This window comes from Phymastichus coffea, unplaced genomic scaffold (assembly GCF_024137745.1).
Source record: "Phymastichus coffea isolate CEN01 unplaced genomic scaffold, Cenicafe_Pcof_1.1 PCOF00099, whole genome shotgun sequence".
NCBI lineage: Eukaryota > Metazoa > Arthropoda > Insecta > Hymenoptera > Eulophidae > Phymastichus > Phymastichus coffea.
Window position 1 is genome coordinate 16,403 of NW_026706910.1, and position 17,937 is coordinate 34,339.

A 17,937-nucleotide genomic window follows, 5' to 3' on the forward strand; every position below is an offset into this window, starting at 1 on the left:
CTAATTTATTTTCGTTTGTCTTCAAAATTTATTGAAAAAAATGGAAATCTGCTTACAAGATCGGTGAGTTTGTTATAATTTTTCTGAAATGCCCGAAATGGTGATCACATCAAATTGTTGGTTATTGTAGCTTTCCGCGTGAGAAGTTGACATCCCTGTTAGACATAAAAAATAAAATTCGAGTAAGACAGAGTTTTCCTGCATTTATTGCCTAAATTACAACAGTTATCTAGTGACTTAATTTTCAATAATTTTGCTCAGGTAGGTCACAGTGAGTGTTGCAATTGTTGTTGTTGCAAATCTCCAGAATTCAAAGCTTACGTAAGTAACTATTCTGTTCTTTAAGGAGAAAGTTAAGAATGATATAAGAGTGAAAATATTTGTCAATAGAAATACATCCAGCCAGAAATACCAAAATCTTTTAAACCAATTAGGGTAAGATGATGTCATAAAGCAAATACTTTACCTACAATATATTCAATTAGTAATAAAATATTCATTTAAATAGACATACGACAAATCAGATGATCCTGTGGAAGGTTGTACGACATATAAACTGTCATTTTGGCCAAACCCACCAGTAGCCACAAAACCTATCTTGCCAAGAGGGTACTTGGGTATTCCTGACTGTCCGTTGTCTAGTGACACGACGCATAAAGTATATTTTTTCATTAAATGATAATTTCAATTTTACTGAAAGCTCCGTTATTTACGCTCATGTTTGTGCAGATGAGTTATCTAGGCAACTGGGCTGTAAAGCAACAGCAGAAGATTCTCCCTTGTATGAGAAATTGGTTCGGTCGAGGACCTATAGACGACAAAACGACACAGAAGAAAGACTTCACGTGGAAGTGCGGCCGCAAATTGGATCCAATCAAGTACAGGGGCAACTTGTGCCTACCTCGAGGAGCAGTAGAAGGTGAAGTCTATCGGTGTTTTATTTTATTTTATAACTTTGCCTCATTTAAAATCGATCGATCTAGACAACACAACATACAAAATGAGCTTTTACGAATCGAATTGCCACGAGCCAGTAAAATCTTTCAAACCCATCCGTTGTTACGAAAAATCCGGTGAGCCACTCGAGGACTATACTACTTACCGCCTCAGTTTCTTCCCGCAAGAACCTCCAAACAAGGTGAATTTTAATAATAACAATGACTGGCGACAATAATTAATTTAATTTTTCGATAACATTCTAGGAAACACATCCATGGCAGAAAAAGCCACAGTATCATCAGCCAACGACGCCACTGGAAGGCCGCACCACGTACAAGCTGAGTTACTGGCCACACTGTGAAGAGCGAGTCAAGCCGATCAAGCACCAGGCCGAGAACAATTTGCTAAACCGTAGCTGTTGTTTCGACGATAATACAACATACTGTTTGAGCTACTTTGGTAGCTGTGGAGACAAATCGAAGCCAGTGTTGCCGAGAGGACACAAAATCTTCGATGATTGCCCCATCACGCATGATACCGTAAATAAGGTAAGATTTTTTTTCTCCTTTGTATAATTAGTATGAAAAAATTTTTTATTTTTTATTTTTTATTTTTTTGGTTGACCAATTGTTACTTTGCATCCTGACATTGTTGATATGGTAAAATAATCATGTTGTATCAGTAGTAGTCTTACGATAACCAACAAAAAATAACATAATAGCTTGAAATGTATTTATTTCGAATACTAAAGCCATCTAAATTTTGATTGATCCCTTGGAATCACTGGAGAGATCACAAATAAATGAATAACAACGTCAATATTTCTGAAGTCCTAATATTCATTAATAACTTTGGATTTGTCGTTTGAATGTTCCGACTGCTTTCAACACTTTATTCGTGTAACTAATTTTTGAAGATTTTGTTATTTGTCTGACATTTTTTATTACTCGATGTTAAACTTGAATACGTTTACAATACAGTACATAACTCAATCCTCGTAAACGTCCATGCGAATTTAGTAAGTTTTACGGATTTGTAGATCATAAATTAATAATTTGTTGGTGAGGTCACCTGATAATCTTATCGTTAGAATCTTCGATGTGAATTGTTACGTGCAAATAAGATAAGTTTATTATCTAATTTGCACATGATAATTTACTTATTAATGCATTTATTACGAAGCTGTCTACTATGAATCCATTTGTGACTACTGAACAAGAAAAGACAGCAATAACTGTTTCTTATCTTGCATTTCAATATTTTTCAACAAAGAAAAATTATTTGTTAAATAGGTAAAAAACGAATTAAAGCAATCTTTATCTTAAGCTCGTTTAAATTTTTTATTCGTTAACTAAAATATACTAAATACATTGCGCATTTACATAAATATGTTTTATTTTACATATTCAGTTCAGCATTAATGAAGTTTTGCGAATTTTGAAACTAAATGACATACTATGTATCAAAATGTAACATAGGTTACTAATCATTTACGTTATGAGAGATAATGATTACTATAGTTAAACAACGTAAAACGTTCATTATCAAATCAAATAAATATTTATAGTAGTCGTGTACATATAAATCTTAATAACTCTATGAATACTGCACAATCGATGTCAACAACCTCAATGAAACTGTGCTTCTGTTCCCGTATTCCGATTGCACACGTTGCGTTGAAAACTCGACTACGAATAGGTAGAATGACTCTGTGTACTCAAATCTCCTTGTCACCGTTAACATATGTGACATCGCTAATATACTCCGTCATCTTGTAACAGCTTCCGAAATGATCGAATTCCATGAGTCTAGTTTTTCTTAAGATTTCTGTTTCGATTGTTATCGCAACTAGGCGCTCAGTCGTCGAATCGAAAGTCCAATGAAAGTTCTGAATGGTCATTGGTAAATTATTCGTGCATGATTTAAAATAATTTATAGAAGCCCAGTGACAGCCTAGACTCATTTATATATGTTATCCACAGTGTATACTTAAATAGAATAATTAAAATACACCTACAGTGTTATATGGAGTGTTATATGCAGTTATATTGGAAACTAATAAATATTAATAGATAACTCTTGACTCTTATAAACACATAACGTAAACTTACTGTAGCCTGGAATCAATGTGGATCGAACCATATTAAATGTAAACGGGCAAAACGCTTTTACAATGATCGTGTCTATTCAGCGATACTCTAGATTTAGCTAAAGAAATACAGCCGAAAACTATATTCAAACGTATTAAGCTCAACTATTAAGCTTTGAGCTGCAAGAAAATGCAGTATATCGACCTCAAAAAGTATTCGTCTTTCTTCTGGACAGAATACGAGCTAATTCTCACATTAGATCTTGGTGTAACAAACCAAACTCTTCTCTTCTCACTTCATTTCTACTGTTTTTTGCAATGAATTTGAGAAATTTCCTCTTTAATTTAGCTACATTCCTGCTGTTAACTATAATTAAGCACTCAACAGCATTCTCGACCTTCAAATTGCGCAACAAAGCTATCTCACACAGGACTTTCAGTAGGTCGACGCAATACTTTTCCGCGGCGACGAGCACGTCACCAGCCACGTTCTCGATATCGTCTACTGCACCTGTGTGTGCATAAACTGAAATGATTGTTTCACCGTTGCGTGGTCGATGTCAGCGATCTCGCCGATGTGCAGTTTCTTGAAATATCGCATCGAAAACTTGACTGGGCAGCGCGAGGATGCCCTTGTGCGTTTGAATTTCCGGGTCACCGACAATGAACGTGACGTCGTCGAATTTGCCGTTGTTCAGGAGCTATTACTTAACGATCCTCTGTCGTTTACGGTCGGGAGCACAGTGATTGTATCCTGATAAGTGATATCGCACGTTATGCTCAAACAGCTGCCTACAAATATATAATTGCATAGATTTTTAATGTCATTTCTCTGTATGAATTTTACATAAGCTCCGTATCGAACGTTATAATTTGTCCCTAGTAGGGTATCTAATTGTACATCGTTTTTACATTAAACTTCGTTATCAACGTACACGATGGACAATTCAATGGTAGTAGTTAAATCAAATCGGCTGTTGTAATATATACCCAGTAGTATAAAATATTGTGTTTTGCCGTTTGAGAACAATTTCAAGCGCCTTTCAACTTTCGAATGGATATCGGTAAACAATGGAGAATAGATGTGATCTTGAGTGTTTCTTTTGATACAAAACACGATACGTTGGCAGTCATGCACTCCACAGTTTACCCATTTTTACACGGTGTCTAGATAAAGGCTTAGAGATGTATCCACTCGTAGTTACTCAACGGCTTGTTTTGCCCACTCCAATCAACCATTCAGCATGAGAGTGAGATCTTTTCAATTATATATTTAAGCAGAACATCAAACGATTCTCCGACTACTGTTATTGTAAATATCGATGAAAACAAATGATACGAATCACATTTGACAGAAACTGTGGTTTCACTATTTGTATATAAATACTGAAACAACGCAGAATGCGTAATCAGTTGAACACCTCCTAATTTATTTATTAGCTCATTCAGGAGCTGCATAGCTTATGAATATTACTCTGGTTTATAAGGTGTTTTTCACTTAGAAAATGTTGAAGAATAAAAACTGTAAAATTAATTATATATGTTTCGTTACTCTAATGAATAAACAATTGATTATGCAAAATACCAATTTTCTTTTACGAAAATTTGGCGTATTAGGTCGCAATGTTACATATATCTTTTATTTAATTCTAGAAAAAGGGATCAAAAAACAAATTATATAACGAAAAAATTAGAACCATATTTCGTATTAACATTGAAAGGATATATTGAGGAGCAATACTAACACATGATAAATTTTACTTTTTAAAATTTTAATAGTATTTAAAAAATAGTAAAAGCTATTTTAGTTACAAAAATTAAAAATATTAAGAAACGAAATACCATCCAAACTAGTGTGGTAAACTATCCACACTAATAACTGTATTAATAAATATATTAAAAAACGAATATTCAACAATTTTCATTGTATCATGCAAATAGTAAAGAAGATTATCAAGCATTTCAAAAATAATAAATAGAGATTTTTATTGTTCGGTTATTGAACATTCTATAAATAATTGATTATCTTTTAAGTAATGATTATAAAGCTAAAACACCACAAACATTTCCTTTAAAAACTTTTACAAAATTTTCAGTATTAAATTACATTGAAAAGGCCAATACATTTCTTATAAATATGACTATCTTCGATATTTTATTTCTAGTTTTAACTTGCGTAAGTTGAGAATAATTTAAATTCAATTCTAAGTTCTTGGAATCACGCAACGCATTATTTCACAAATAATTGGAGAGCTCAACAAAGGAAAGTTTGTTTTGTGAACAATGTTACTAATATTATCCACAACAAATTTCAATACGTGGTTTTTCAACTCATCTACTTTACAATGATCGGCCACCATCAAACACTCGATGGCGTTATTGACATTCAAGGTACGCACGATACAGCTTTCGCACACCGCTAGCAAGTCTACGATGCTATACATGTGTGCGGCCTTGTATAATTCACATACTATATCGTCAATTTCACGAACATAGTCCGTATACGCAAATCTCACTAACTCCAGCATTACTTGATAAGAGCAGTTAGAAACCGTTACAATGCTTGCTTTATTCTCGTGGACATCTCTCGCAAACATGTCCAAAAAAACTTGGCTACGGTGCGAGAGAATGGCTCTATGTGCTACAATTTGTTTCTCTGGTTCTATGTTGTTGTTAATAAAAAATATAACATCGTTGAAGTGGCCTTTATCAAAAATTTTCTCGAACTCGATAACATTTTTCAAGTTCGCGACCTCTCTTGAAGTTTTTTTCGCAAATAGGTGATCGTTGTAAATGACTTTAAATGATATTGACAAACAGCCGCCCCTCGTCAATATTGGTGATTCGTTTTCTGGATTTTCGATAACTTGTCTTTTAGCTGGAAAATAATCAAATGTAACAGGAGACTTCGAAAGCTTACTAGGTGATCTAGGTGATCCTTTATTTTCTGGATGATTTCTCATTGATATAACAATTTCTCTTCTCACTGTATAATTTTCCAAAATTTGTCTTTTTGCATTTTCAAAGGATATTTCTAAAATGACAGGCACGTTAGATGCTTCGGAGAAATATTCTACAGACACTGCCATATCACCTTTTCCAGATCTAACACCATTCGGATAGAAGTGTAAACACCACTCTACTTTGCAGCACGTTGCAGTAATTCTTGGACTTCGCACGCAAACATCAGCTGTTTTATTGATTTCTGTGAATTTTTTTATTTTCCATCTAAAATGCGACGAATTAGAGTTTATTCTTTCTATTACACTATCCGAAGATGGCCCGCCAATAGATATTTTGGGTGGACTCATTGTTGTTTCTTTGGAAATTCAGTTGAAATCTCAGCTTTTTAAATAGTGAACGATCAATACCTAATGAACAATCAGAAAAAAATGATTACAAAATGTTCAGTTTACGATCGTAATAACCATTGATTTTTCAGAAATTTATACGTACCGCATGCAACTGAAGCTATGACGAGACTAATTGTTTTGCGATCAAAATTACGCGTAGAATGCTGAACTAGGCACAATATTTCTCACTCACTAGCTCCCCCAAGTGTTGTATATCTGTATTCTGTCCGAACATGGCAACTCAGGATAAATATTTTGAAAATTATTTGCGAAGTTTACACTTACTCGATTATTATCATTATAGAACTCAAGCTAACAAGTTTCGCGGCTAAAATTTTACGGCATAGAGTTTTAAGATTGGCTTATTAGATTTTACTTTCGCTAGAATAAACATATAAAACTGACCATTTAAAAAAATTATGTGGAATACTAAGGTGATATAAGCATTCGTTGCTGTAGTTACAACTTGTATTACTTATATTTATATGCTCGTAATGTTCACTCTAACTTTTTTTTTTTATTTTAACCGACACAAATTGAAATCTCTCAATTATTTCGCTTTCGTTTTTTTTAAATGTTGTGCGAATTACTTCACGCACAGCTATATAGAATATAATAAAGTTAAATTCACCTCTATAAACAGCGTGATTTAATATAAATGTAAAGATTGATTTCTTTAGCTCTTTTACATCGAAGGCATCTACTGTTACAAAGCATTCCAAAAATACTAGACTTTTACTATTTTGATATAGCTGCAAACAACAACTGACTATGACGTCTAAGGAAATTAATGATGGATTCAGCCTGTTCACGCAAGCTAAGTTTTTTACAGTCTTGACATTTTTAATTTTCTATCTGTAGCACAACATACAAATATCGAGAAATTGAGTTTTAAATGAACTAGGCAATTACACAGTTTACAAATCGCATCAAAATAAAGTATAGCACAAGATTTGACAAAATACAACGAATGCGATCATTTAAAAGTTACTACTGTTTAATATTCACTGTTTTTGAGCCATAACGCGAACTACTTCGCGCATCAGGTCAGGACGTAAAGTCGAGAATTCATCGCGTTTGACAATCTCATTAGCGTGATCCGCAAAAAACTCGAGGGCTCGTGCTTTCAACAATTTCGCTTCTCGAATATCAGCAATTTCAATAAGCTGAACTACGTTATCAACCTCCAAACTTTCGTACAAAGTTTTTTCACAAAAAGTCTTCAATCCTTCGACGCAATATTCGTCCGCTGCTGCTAATAAATCGTCGGCCATGCTGCAAACGTCATTCACTTTGCCCGTGTACAAAAATCGAAAAAGTTCTTTCAGCACTCGATGGTCGAGGTCAACAATCTCTATGATGGTTTCCCGCTCTTTCGCATTAGAATCGAACATATTTCTGAACACTACGTTGCGAGCCGCCAGAACAGCTTTGTGCGCATGGATTTTTTTATCTCCAACAAGAAATGTAACGTCGCTGAATCGCTCGTCCCCCAGCAAATTTTCGAAATCGTCAAATTCCTTGAGCCTATCGTCTCTAAAATTGTCTTCGCCGTTTGCGCTTGGATTCAGTATGGCTGGATTTTGCAAAATGACCTCGAACGATATTGTTAAACAATCGTCGGATAACACGTTATTACTCGAGTCTGCAACGAAGCTCCTCTCTGCGAAATTCGGATGAAATCTGTAAGGAATCCATGCCTCCGACTGAGACTCAAAATCGGTTATTAGTTTTAGTTTCTTTCTTATCGTGAAATTTTCCAACGCTTCGTTCTCGGCATTCACAATAGATATTACGTACAATGCGTTTGTCTCGATCTCACTGCAATAATACACGGATACGGATATATATTCACTGTATTCGTCTGTTTTACCATTAGGATACAATTTCAAATGCCACTTGACGCTAGAATCAGCTGTCGTAATCACAGGCGATAACAGAGACGATCCTACTTCGTCTCTGATATTGCTGAAATCTTTGATTTTCCATCTGTAAGACGATGTCAAGGTCACATTCACTCGATCCACTGTGCCAATGTCTGCGTGGTAACTCATTTTAACATCTCGCTAAGACGATCGATTTTTAATTGTCGACTGGCATTTCATCGGTCGAACGAGGACTCAATGTAAATAGTGCCTTGCTTAACCAAGTTGTGCGATTGACCATGTCAATTGTGCTCTTTCGTACAAATTCATGCAGCTGAAGATGGGCATTAGTCGAATATCGATATTAATCCAACAGAAATTCATTATTTTCAAAAAGATCCTATCTGTCGCCTATCCACAAATGCTCAAGTTTGTGAGATTTATGTACGTACACGGACTACGTGCGTGAAATTAACGATGTAGCGTAAAAGATCTGCTTGTAATAATAATGGTATGCGAAAACTGTATGCTACGTAACTTGACAGTCGAAAACGCTATCGAATGTTTGAACGAGGCCGATTAATGTGAAAACAATACTCGCAGGATTTGCTTGATTTTATTAAACGCTTCATTAAATGCAATACAATACTGTATACTTAGTTACATTTTATCGATGCTTATCGTTTCATTCAATTTTAAGTATTATAAAAATTGTGCTTATGGGCATATTAATAGCCCGGTACACATATCTAATTAAGTAAGAATTATCAAAACGTATTATTACGTGCGTTTCACACTTAGGTTGCAGCAGCGCAAAGGTAGTCGCTATGCAATAACCCATTTTCAAACTATAATCCTACCTATTTCAGTGAGTCACCTATCGTTCGAAATTGGCAATATGACACCCGAGTCGTTAGCCACAAAGTCCAAAAGGAGGAATTGGCTCGGGACGATTGCGTAAAAAGGCTCTCAAGAGCCATCAGCCTCCGAAGGAAAACGCGCGCGCGGTGGCTTTAGCTGTGCGCGGGGGAAGCACGCGAATAATGAACACTCATGAAATATGAATGGGCGAAAGTATTTGGTGAGGCTGAAACGTTTTTCGAGCGACGCGTATCGGACAATTCGCGCACGAAGGCGCGTAATCCATCCGTCTGACGCTCGTCGGACTCTGACCGTGCGTTTGGCGTTGCGCGCTCACGAGAACGCGTGACTCGATGCGAAAACTCTATTTGTACCCACATTACCGATGCTCATGCTCGTCGTGGCAATTTCAATTGCGAGACCATTTTTTTTTCCACGTAAACAAAGCGTTTCCACACTTTTACCTTCCGCGCGGGATTTCTCGGTCTTTCTTCTTTCTTGTTTATTTTTCCGTTCTAATTTTCGCAATTTATTTTTTAACGTTACGAACATTCGCATATCGATCGTTTCGATCTCCAACTAGCTTCTACACGCGTCTCAAAGCATTTTTACGATAAATTTATTTTCCGTCGGTACAATGAATCATAATGACACGCTTTTAAATATATTTTACTTTTGCCCATTGCACACAATATATCGATTACTTTTGAAATTAGATTACTATAACTGCGAGAATAAATCATCAAAGGTATACACGTATGGAGAAGCCACAAACCTTATTTGCGAAGAAAAAGCACGTCTCTTATATCAACTTTTCAAAATTGCGTAACTCGAATAATGCAGGGGGTGGGTGATTGACACTGTAAAAATAATTAATTGAGTACTAAAATAAGTGGTACGAAAAATACGAAACTACGAGTGATAAAGTCAAACGCCCATTGAACAAAGCAATTACTAACGTATTACAGTTGAGCTATTTCGGCAACTGGTGTCCAAAGCCGGAAAAGCCAATCATACCGTGTCAACGTCAACTGTTGGGCCGCGGACCAATACAGGACGACACAACACAGAAATGCGACTTTACATGGAAATGCGGAGGACCTGAGTCGCCCATACGTCCCGAGGGCAATCTCGTACTCTCCCCGGCACCACTCGAGAGTAAGTTGCGCCGAGTCGTACACAATTGACGATTTTTTTTAACTTCCTCGTAAATAGATATGAGCTTCATTTCTATCGGCGTCAATTATCTAACGAATTGAAAATTTCGAGATAGAAAAGAGTTCTGTCTGAGGATTCTTCGCGCGTCGTCGTAATTATAACCGAAATATTCTCGGACACGAGCTTCGAGGCTTCCGTTGCGACGTGGCCCGGTGTCAAGTTGAGGATTCGCGAAAAGCCAGCCTCATTATCCGCTGTGCATCAGATTAATCCGAAGACGAGAGTCCTCGTTGCGCGAGAGATAAGGCCCGAGCGCAAGAAAAGCGCGCGCGCAATATCTCGTTTGACAAAAGGCCGCTTGCGCAAGTGGCGCGCTTGCAACACGGAATTCCGTTCGCGCGCGCTAGGCGAGGCGTCCGAAGCCGCAGCCCCGTTCGCGGCGGCATCTTCACGGCCGCGCGCACAATTCTTTTTCTTCTCTCGCTCTTTTCTTCTTCCAGGCTGCACTACCAACCGCCTCTCCTACCTGCCCAATTGCGGAGAGTGCGTCTTGCAGAACAAGTCGTACAGGCCGGTTCGAGTTTACATGCCGTCGCCCGAACCGATGGATTTGGATACGACCACGCAGCTTAGCTATCAGCCCAAAGAGATCGGCCCGATCCAGAAGAGGAAGAGGCCCGACTATCACAAGCCCACCACGAGCTTGGACGACAATACTACTTATGGTTTAAGGTGGATCTCCCTAATAAACAAGTATGGCTTTCGCTTGTGGACAATGTGGATGTTTTTTTCAGCTTCATACCCCCCGGAAAATTGATCCCCTGTTGTCCGGAGGAACAGTGCAACGTGAAAGATCCCTGTTGTCCGGTATCAACTTCCAAACCTTGTTCTAGTAAGTCATTTGACAAACTTACGCATGTGATATTAATTTTTTTTCTTAAATTATTGTTATCTTTACCACCCATTGAAGTTGGTCCACGCACTTTAACGATAAATTGGACAATTAATTAATGGAATATTCATGCTTCCAGTGTTATCAAATCCGGTAGTTTTATCAATTATCTATATGTTTTAGCGTCCGTCTATCCTCAAGCTTCCGCACCAGACACAAGGCCATGCATCTGTAAGTGAAGTCAACTCACCAATGCCAGTCAAGCGCATGCAACACAGCTAACATTACAATTATTTTTCAGCTTGCTAGATCGACAGCCAGCGATAAATCAGAGCGAAGCGCATACATATAACTTTTTTTCTATGAAAAATCAATCTAAGTGTACGACAAATGACTGTGCCCGTCCCACTTGTATTGTACATCGTCCGCCTGTCTCAATAAAGCGCCATGAAAATTTCAACTATATTCGAAGCTCCGTACTCGACGTTATATGATACGCAAGGAACGCACATTTACAATCGAACTTCGTTTGCAGGTAAGGTTCGATTGGCTTTTAATTTCGGGCCAAAAAGAAGTTGCCCAAGTATTCCTCGTCGTCGTTACCACACGACTAATAGTGACGCGATGCTGGCACGCAGTAAAATCATATCATCACGATTTACGTTAATTTGGCGCCGCCGCCACCGCAGCCAGCGCCTCCAAGGCGTGAAAGTCCTCTCTCCTCGACATTATGAAACTTGACGTAATTAAACACGCGAGGAACTCTGCAGGTATAGAATTGCCCGGTGACCTCTTCGATTTTCACAATTGCCATCCGCGTTCAGTTTCTCGTGTTTTTGTTGCGAAAAGCCAAAAAAAAAGTGGAGCAGACGAGAAAAGTTATTTGTTTTCATTGTCTTTGGCCATTTACTTCATTTGATACCAAAGCGGTGCGTTTTATTAGCCGTAAAGATGAAAACTATGAATGAATAATACATAAAGCTCGCTGCGGGGCAAAACAATGCGACGACAATATTACGCAGTTATAATAGTTCGCTGATGACACTCTTTCGCAATGACGATCCTGAAAAAGAAAACCAACAATCGCCGTTTTAGCATACACGCGAGTTTGATGATTTTTTTCTCTTGTTTTGCGGGCGTGCGCTCGAAACCGTCAATTTTCGCCCGCAGCTTTGATCAACGATTCAGCCGAGAGACAAAAAAAAAGGAAAAAAAAAATGCAATCAATGGTTGCCTAATCGCGCGCGTATAATGAATTGCGAATCCCTTCGGCGAGCCTGGTGGTATAATGTTTTGTCGTGCCCGAAACTGACGTATCCAGTTCGGATTTCATTGAAGCGGCGCGATGTTGAAATATCTTTCGGGGTCGCTCGTTTTCACTCCGCTTGAAAGTTCTCTCTCGCACTCATCTTCTAACGAATCACTTTCTTCCGGAGGAGGACGCGAGTCCACGATTATGACGTACACGAGCGCGCGCTTTTACGTTCAGGCAAATAGAAACGAGAGACCTTATTTCACTCGCCGCAGAAGGCTTTTTCCTGTCTCGTATGGTGTTACGAAAAGCCACGGTCGAGCTTCGGAAGTTGCATCGCAGCTGCGGCGAGAAACCGATTTTTCATTGTGCGTCGCGCGGGCATGGGGAAACTTTACGGTGAATCTCGTTGCGAGAATGCTCGTTCGTTGACTCTTCGCAGAATCGGTCGTCCCCGGTAAAGGCCAATCGATATCCGAAACGTAGGTACGCGAAAAGATTTGTCGTCTTCGTCGGACATCTTCCAATCCGTTAATTTAGAAATCGATGCCGCGACGTTAATTGGTTTAGAGTTTCGTTTTACAACTCGAATCGTCTTTCGCAAAACTTCGAAGCGAATTGCGAGATTGAATTCAAAATTAGGATGCCTCGTATCGTCCGGCAGGTTTATTGTTGCCTAATTGCAAATGTGCATACGGAGCTAGTCTGGAATAAAATGAAACCCGTGCGGATTTTCATAATTTTCCGATGAATTTTGGTAATTCGTTTGCTCAATAAATCCAGCTTATGCTTTCGTAGTCGGTACAGGGATCGTCTGCAAATTCCTCCAAATTGATCCGAGGGAACCAGATGATCGTGGAATCGGGGCATAAAAATCAAGACAGTGTGTGAGAGAGAGGGACACGGAGAGAAAAGTCTCGGTCGGTCGTAACCATGTTTAGCCTTCGCAGGACGATAGAGATGATCCCACGCTCCGCAAAGGCGCGCCTGAAGATTCGCATACACGCGCGCTCGCATCGTCGTCGGCGTTCGCAACGAAAGCGAGTCCGAGAGCGGGAGAGTGTAGAAACGATTCGGTTGGGGGGCAAACAGTGAGAGTCGGTATATAAAGGGAATCCTCTCCTCTCCTCCATGATAGAAAACACGGCAGCAGCGGCCGCATCATCATCCTACGAAACGACTCATTTTGTGCGCGAGCGAAGCAGTCGGTGCCAAAGTTGTATTATTACATTCGAAGGAAACGCGGAATCTACACCACCGTCATGCTCAGGACTGCGGTGAGTAGCTTCTCTCCTCGCCGTCGTGCTGTGCGGTTTGAAAATCCTCGCGCGTCTTCGTCCGGCTGTTATGGAGGTTCTGCGGCTTTTTTGATTTTCCGCAGTGGGAACGCAGTTTTTTCTTTCTCTTGTTTTGCGCGACGACAACTGTGCACTGTTTTATTATACGCTCGAGCGTACGATAACGTACAGTAACGAAGCCTAAGATTTGATTCGCGCCGTATTACTGTGCAGTCAAATCGTGCACGTTTGTCCGCACGCCGAACAGAAGAGTCGTAAAAGAAACGAGGAAGAAACGGTTTGTCGGGCACGATTTGCTTTTAGCTAGCTGCGATCGCGTCTTCTCTCTTATTCCGCATTACGAAGCTCTGAGATAGGACATTGTGAAAGTGACCGACGCGTGTGTGCTTGAAAAACGAAAGAATCGAGCAGACCGCGATTTCCGTTGGCATCGAGACGACAGTCTTCAAAGCCTGCGCGCAAGATCAATCGCGGCACTACGGAAGCTTGCTAATTTTCAACGGGCGGGTCAAACGAACCGATCGGCCGCCGGCGATAAGCAAAAAGTCAGGGGAGGCACGGAAGTCGCTAACGGGCGGGTCTCTCGAGGAGAGGATGGGTTAGCGGGTCAGGAGTTAAACGACCCGCGCCGGCATTTGCTTTTCACTTTCACCGCTGAACAAAGTTAGCCTCCTTCGATATACATATATGAAGGAGAGAAACGGACCAAGCGCTCCAAAGACGAGTGCTTTTCTCTCTCTCTCTCTCTCTCTCTCTCTCTCTCTCTCTCTCTCTCTTGCTCGAGCGAGAGAGAGAGAGAGGATGGCGTAAGCTTTCGAAGTCATTCAGGTGTTTACGATCGGTTACTATCAATTAACGCCTGCCAGCGCGTGCTGCCGTTGAAACTTCAAATGCGTCGGGGAATTGCAACATCGGCTTTTTCCGCTGCCGCATGGAATCTGAGAGATGTTCCAGATGCTCGCGAGTCGTTAAGTTTTTGTAAGATTTCGAATGCAGTATTATGCGAGAGTAATGGGAGTTTCTTAATTGTCGGGTCGTTAAAAAGATGCCACGCGAATGTGCGAGTCGTAGAGGTCTGTTTGAAGAGGCTTATTAAAGCTTTAAGGATTCTTTAGATGATAAGACGATGCACGTTGCAGATTGAGTCATTGGAAAAACTTACGAAATATCTCGTGAAAAGTCCGCATAAAATTAAAGGGTCATTCTCTAATCACTTACTTTGGTGGAATTCGCGTCGTTATTTCTTTAACAACGACCGAGTCATCGGGTATTATCTTGCCGTCGAGGCAAAGAAAAGAAAGCTCGGAAAGTAAAAGCGACCGACGAAAGCTAAAAAAAGCTAAACAGTGTTCGCCTGGAGGGCATCGACGTAACATCGACGCAGCCGCCCGCGCAGCACGAGGATCGCCCAGGGCGTAGCGGAAGACGAAGCGAGACGACGATGATCGATTTCCGACTGGTAGCGCGTAGAAAGTTTCAGCGGGATTCGAAAGCCACGTGTGCTGAAAGTGAAATTTCGCGCGGGGATGCGGCTGCCGATGCCCGGGCCCGATCTGACTTTCTTCTTTCGGGATCTCCGCGTTTGCGTGCGGGTGTCGCTTGTGAATCGTAGTGATGCCGCTTATCGACAATCACGGTGGTTGAATGCGCGGGCTCTATATTCCAGGCAGAGGTCGAATCGCGGTTACGCGTGTTATTAATTGTCTTTGCGCGCTGAAACGCGAATCGCGTGGAACTCTGGTCTCTTGGAAAATTACTTGGCAATTCACGAGCCCCCTGCAGATTTTCTATTAACCGATCTGGTGCGATTCTCCGAAAGTTCACAAATAAAAATAGAATTATTAATCTCTACGCTGTATGTTGAAAATGTTGGAGTTTCAGTTATTCAACCGGTTTCGTTGCGTAACTCAGCGCCATCTCTTTTTCATTTTAACACCAAAAACACTGGCGAACTTCCAGCACACTCGAGCCGATAACTCTTCCGATAACAAACATAAAGTATCTGGTGCATAAAATTGACATGAAAAATGTTCCTTTCTACCATCAAACAGATATTGGCTGTGATGCTCGGTTTGGCAGTAGCCCAAGACGTTCACCGCGGCCGACCGTTCCAAAATCCAAACCAGGCTTATCACCAGCAGCAACAAGCTGCGTCGCGCAACGTTGACAATGGACAGTATCAAGAGCAACGTCAATACCAACCAGAACCATCAGGGCAGAGTTTCTCCGAAAGAAAAACAACCACCACGCCCATCCCTATCATCCAGTGGAACAAGCAGCAAGAACACGACGGCACTTACCACACCAAGTAAATTTGAATTTGAAACGTTACATATATCGCTTACGTCACAAAGCGAGCTACAAGCTCCTCGTGGGAGTCCCGTCGAACTTTAATGAAAATCTCCTCGTAATGGCGAGACGGAGAAAATTTTCTCATGCGTAATTTTCGCGCGCGGGCAAAAATAATCGATGTATGCGCCTGGCAATTACGCGCCTATAAAAATTTCTGCCAATTGAAAAAGCACGCGTGCTCTTACATAAAAGCTCGGGGCCTAATCCCCCTCGACTCTGCGGATTTTCGCAACGTTGCCGCACGTACATATCCAAACGCATCGCGTTTGTAATCTTCTTTCAAGAGAGAAAGAGAGAGAGAGAGAGAGAGGTAAAAAAAAACGTTCAAGGATCGTCCAAACATGATCGACCGCAATTACGGAATACTTCTTACTTCTTTTTTTTTATTATGGTCTTCGTTCGAAATATGCGATCGTGTTTGCGCGTTACTTATCTGTTAAGGCCGCTCGACAGCCGTTGAGAAACATTTTATACGTTGGTACCGTGTAATCTCCGAGGAAAACATAAATCTGGATAAAATATTAATTTTATTAATTTTACTTCGTATGAGATTTTTAGTTACTCAATTATTGATTTCAATATCAGGTTTTTTTTCATAACGGTGTAAAATTATTAAGCAAACTTGATAAGTTGGTCGCATATTTAATTACAAAATTATAATGATCGTATTTACTTTCAAATAACACGGTTACGTTGATAATAAAATTTCGCGAATGAAAATAAGCATGATTAAAATACAGCCCGACGGTACTCGAAAAAGTAATTACGATCCTTTATGGATAAAAATAACCGAGCGAACAGTGTAAAATCTCATCGAGTGCAAACGGCTAGCCACCGGAATTTAACAAGCGCACACGCTGGAAATAGATATCCCCGCATTTTATTAACGATCTTTTTTCGAATTCCAACAGTTATGAAACTGGCAACAACATAATCGCCGAGGAGAGCGGCTACATCAAGACGGTCGGCCAAGGCGAGGAGCAAGCCGAAGCACTGGTGCAACAGGGCAGCTACTCGTACACGAGTCCCGAAGGCCAACTCATCACCATCCACTACACCGCTGACGAGACTGGCTTCCACGCGTCTGGCGATCACATTCCAACTCCACCACCTGTCAGCGAGGAGATCCAGAAGGGACTCGATCTCATCTACGCGGGCATTCGACAACAACAGGTCAGCAACCAACACGCTCTTTCGAGAGAGAGAGAGAGAGAGAGAGAGAGAGAGAGAGAGAGAGAGAGAGACTATTTTGCATGCTGATTGGCCAATCGAGAGATCGGCCGAGATACTATTTGTTTATGGCGCGTTTCCTTGAGCAAACTTACGCGGACGCTGTTAATTTTGCGGTGCACTTGGTTATAAATTTACTGAAAATTAATTCGTGAAATAATGCATTTCACAGGAAGCCGCTGCACGGGAGGCTCAACAGAAGGGTAACCAGCCACTGAACCAGCAGGTCGTCAGGCGAGACGATCACACTGGTCAGTACAGACCATAAATTAGTCAGCCATCGACGTTGTTCTCTCAAATCATCATTTTTTCGTTCATCGGATTTCTTTAGCCCTTAGATCATCGACTAGCAATGTGCTTATGATCGATCATGTACTTGCGAACTCGTAACGATATTCGCTGCAATACGTTCATCGCTCTGTAATACTTATTATTACATCCGTGTAATATTATATGTACCACGCGTAGTAATTATTTGAGCTATAATTTTTTGTATTGTACTGTTTTGTGATTAAAGTAAGACTCCAAACTTTTTCATAATTCGATGTCGCCTCGTTACTTAACCTCGATCATAACAATGTCGGAAAACGTCTCTTTTGAAGAAAGATATTGATCTATAGAAATTAGAATAACATAAAATTTGACTTT

General features: G+C 40.1%; 3 protein-coding genes across 5 annotated transcripts; 2 read left to right on the forward strand and 1 right to left on the reverse strand.

The window, feature by feature from the left end:
* Positions 1–40: 40 nt before the first annotated feature.
* LOC131670086 (stabilizer of axonemal microtubules 1-like) lies at positions 41–11,558 on the forward strand. The gene is made up of 13 exons (XM_058945446.1): positions 41–63; positions 131–182; positions 262–321; positions 391–435; positions 509–658; positions 730–919; positions 984–1,138; positions 1,203–1,487; positions 10,076–10,240; positions 10,531–10,997; positions 11,060–11,157; positions 11,341–11,388; positions 11,459–11,558. Exons 1-13 carry the CDS (start codon positions 41–43, stop codon positions 11,464–11,466), a joined length of 1,746 nt encoding a protein of 581 aa, XP_058801429.1. The 3' UTR covers positions 11,467–11,558.
* Positions 5,016–6,609, reverse strand: LOC131670083 (uncharacterized). Its single transcript, XM_058945441.1, has 2 exons — positions 6,485–6,609; positions 5,016–6,399 (listed from the first exon to the last, which is right to left on the reverse strand). Exon 2 carries the CDS (start codon positions 6,337–6,339, stop codon positions 5,233–5,235), a length of 1,107 nt encoding a protein of 368 aa, XP_058801424.1. The 5' UTR covers positions 6,340–6,399; positions 6,485–6,609; the 3' UTR covers positions 5,016–5,232.
* Positions 11,500–17,810, forward strand: LOC131670084 (endocuticle structural glycoprotein SgAbd-8-like). 3 transcript variants are annotated; one of them, XM_058945442.1, is made up of 4 exons: positions 11,500–11,692; positions 15,759–16,015; positions 16,971–17,232; positions 17,466–17,810. In XM_058945442.1, exons 1-4 carry the CDS (start codon positions 11,648–11,650, stop codon positions 17,505–17,507), a joined length of 606 nt encoding a protein of 201 aa, XP_058801425.1. In that variant the 5' UTR covers positions 11,500–11,647; the 3' UTR covers positions 17,508–17,810. The 3 variants fall into 3 exon arrangements, with proteins under 3 accessions (XP_058801425.1, XP_058801426.1, XP_058801427.1); XM_058945443.1 differs by having other exon boundaries at positions 11,522–11,692; positions 17,462–17,810; XM_058945444.1 differs by lacking the exon at positions 11,500–11,692 and adding an exon at positions 13,565–13,686 and having other exon boundaries at positions 17,462–17,810.
* The last annotated feature ends 127 nt before the right edge of the window (positions 17,811–17,937 follow it).

What these genes read in the sequence shown, in the direction of transcription:
- LOC131670083 (XM_058945441.1), bottom strand. Translation starts at nt 6,339, where the DNA reads ATGAGTCCACCCAAAATATCTATTGGCGGGCCATCTTCGGATAGTGTA.
- LOC131670084 (XM_058945443.1), top strand. Translation starts at nt 11,648, where the DNA reads ATGATACGCAAGGAACGCACATTTACAATCGAACTTCGTTTGCAG. An exon ending in CAATCGAACTTCGTTTGCAG is followed by an intron (nt 11,693 to 15,758) that starts GTAAGGTTCGAT and finishes ACCATCAAACAG; the next exon opens with ATATTGGCTGTGATGCTCGG. An exon ending in CGGGCATTCGACAACAACAG is followed by an intron (nt 17,233 to 17,461) that starts GTCAGCAACCAA and finishes TGCATTTCACAG; the next exon opens with GAAGCCGCTGCACGGGAGGC.
- LOC131670086 (XM_058945446.1), top strand. Translation starts at nt 41, where the DNA reads ATGGAAATCTGCTTACAAGATCG. An exon ending in CGCATGATACCGTAAATAAG is followed by an intron (nt 1,488 to 10,075) that starts GTAAGATTTTTT and finishes AACGTATTACAG; the next exon opens with TTGAGCTATTTCGGCAACTG. An exon ending in TACGTCCCGAGGGCAATCTC is followed by an intron (nt 10,241 to 10,530) that starts GTACTCTCCCCG and finishes GCTGTGCATCAG; the next exon opens with ATTAATCCGAAGACGAGAGT.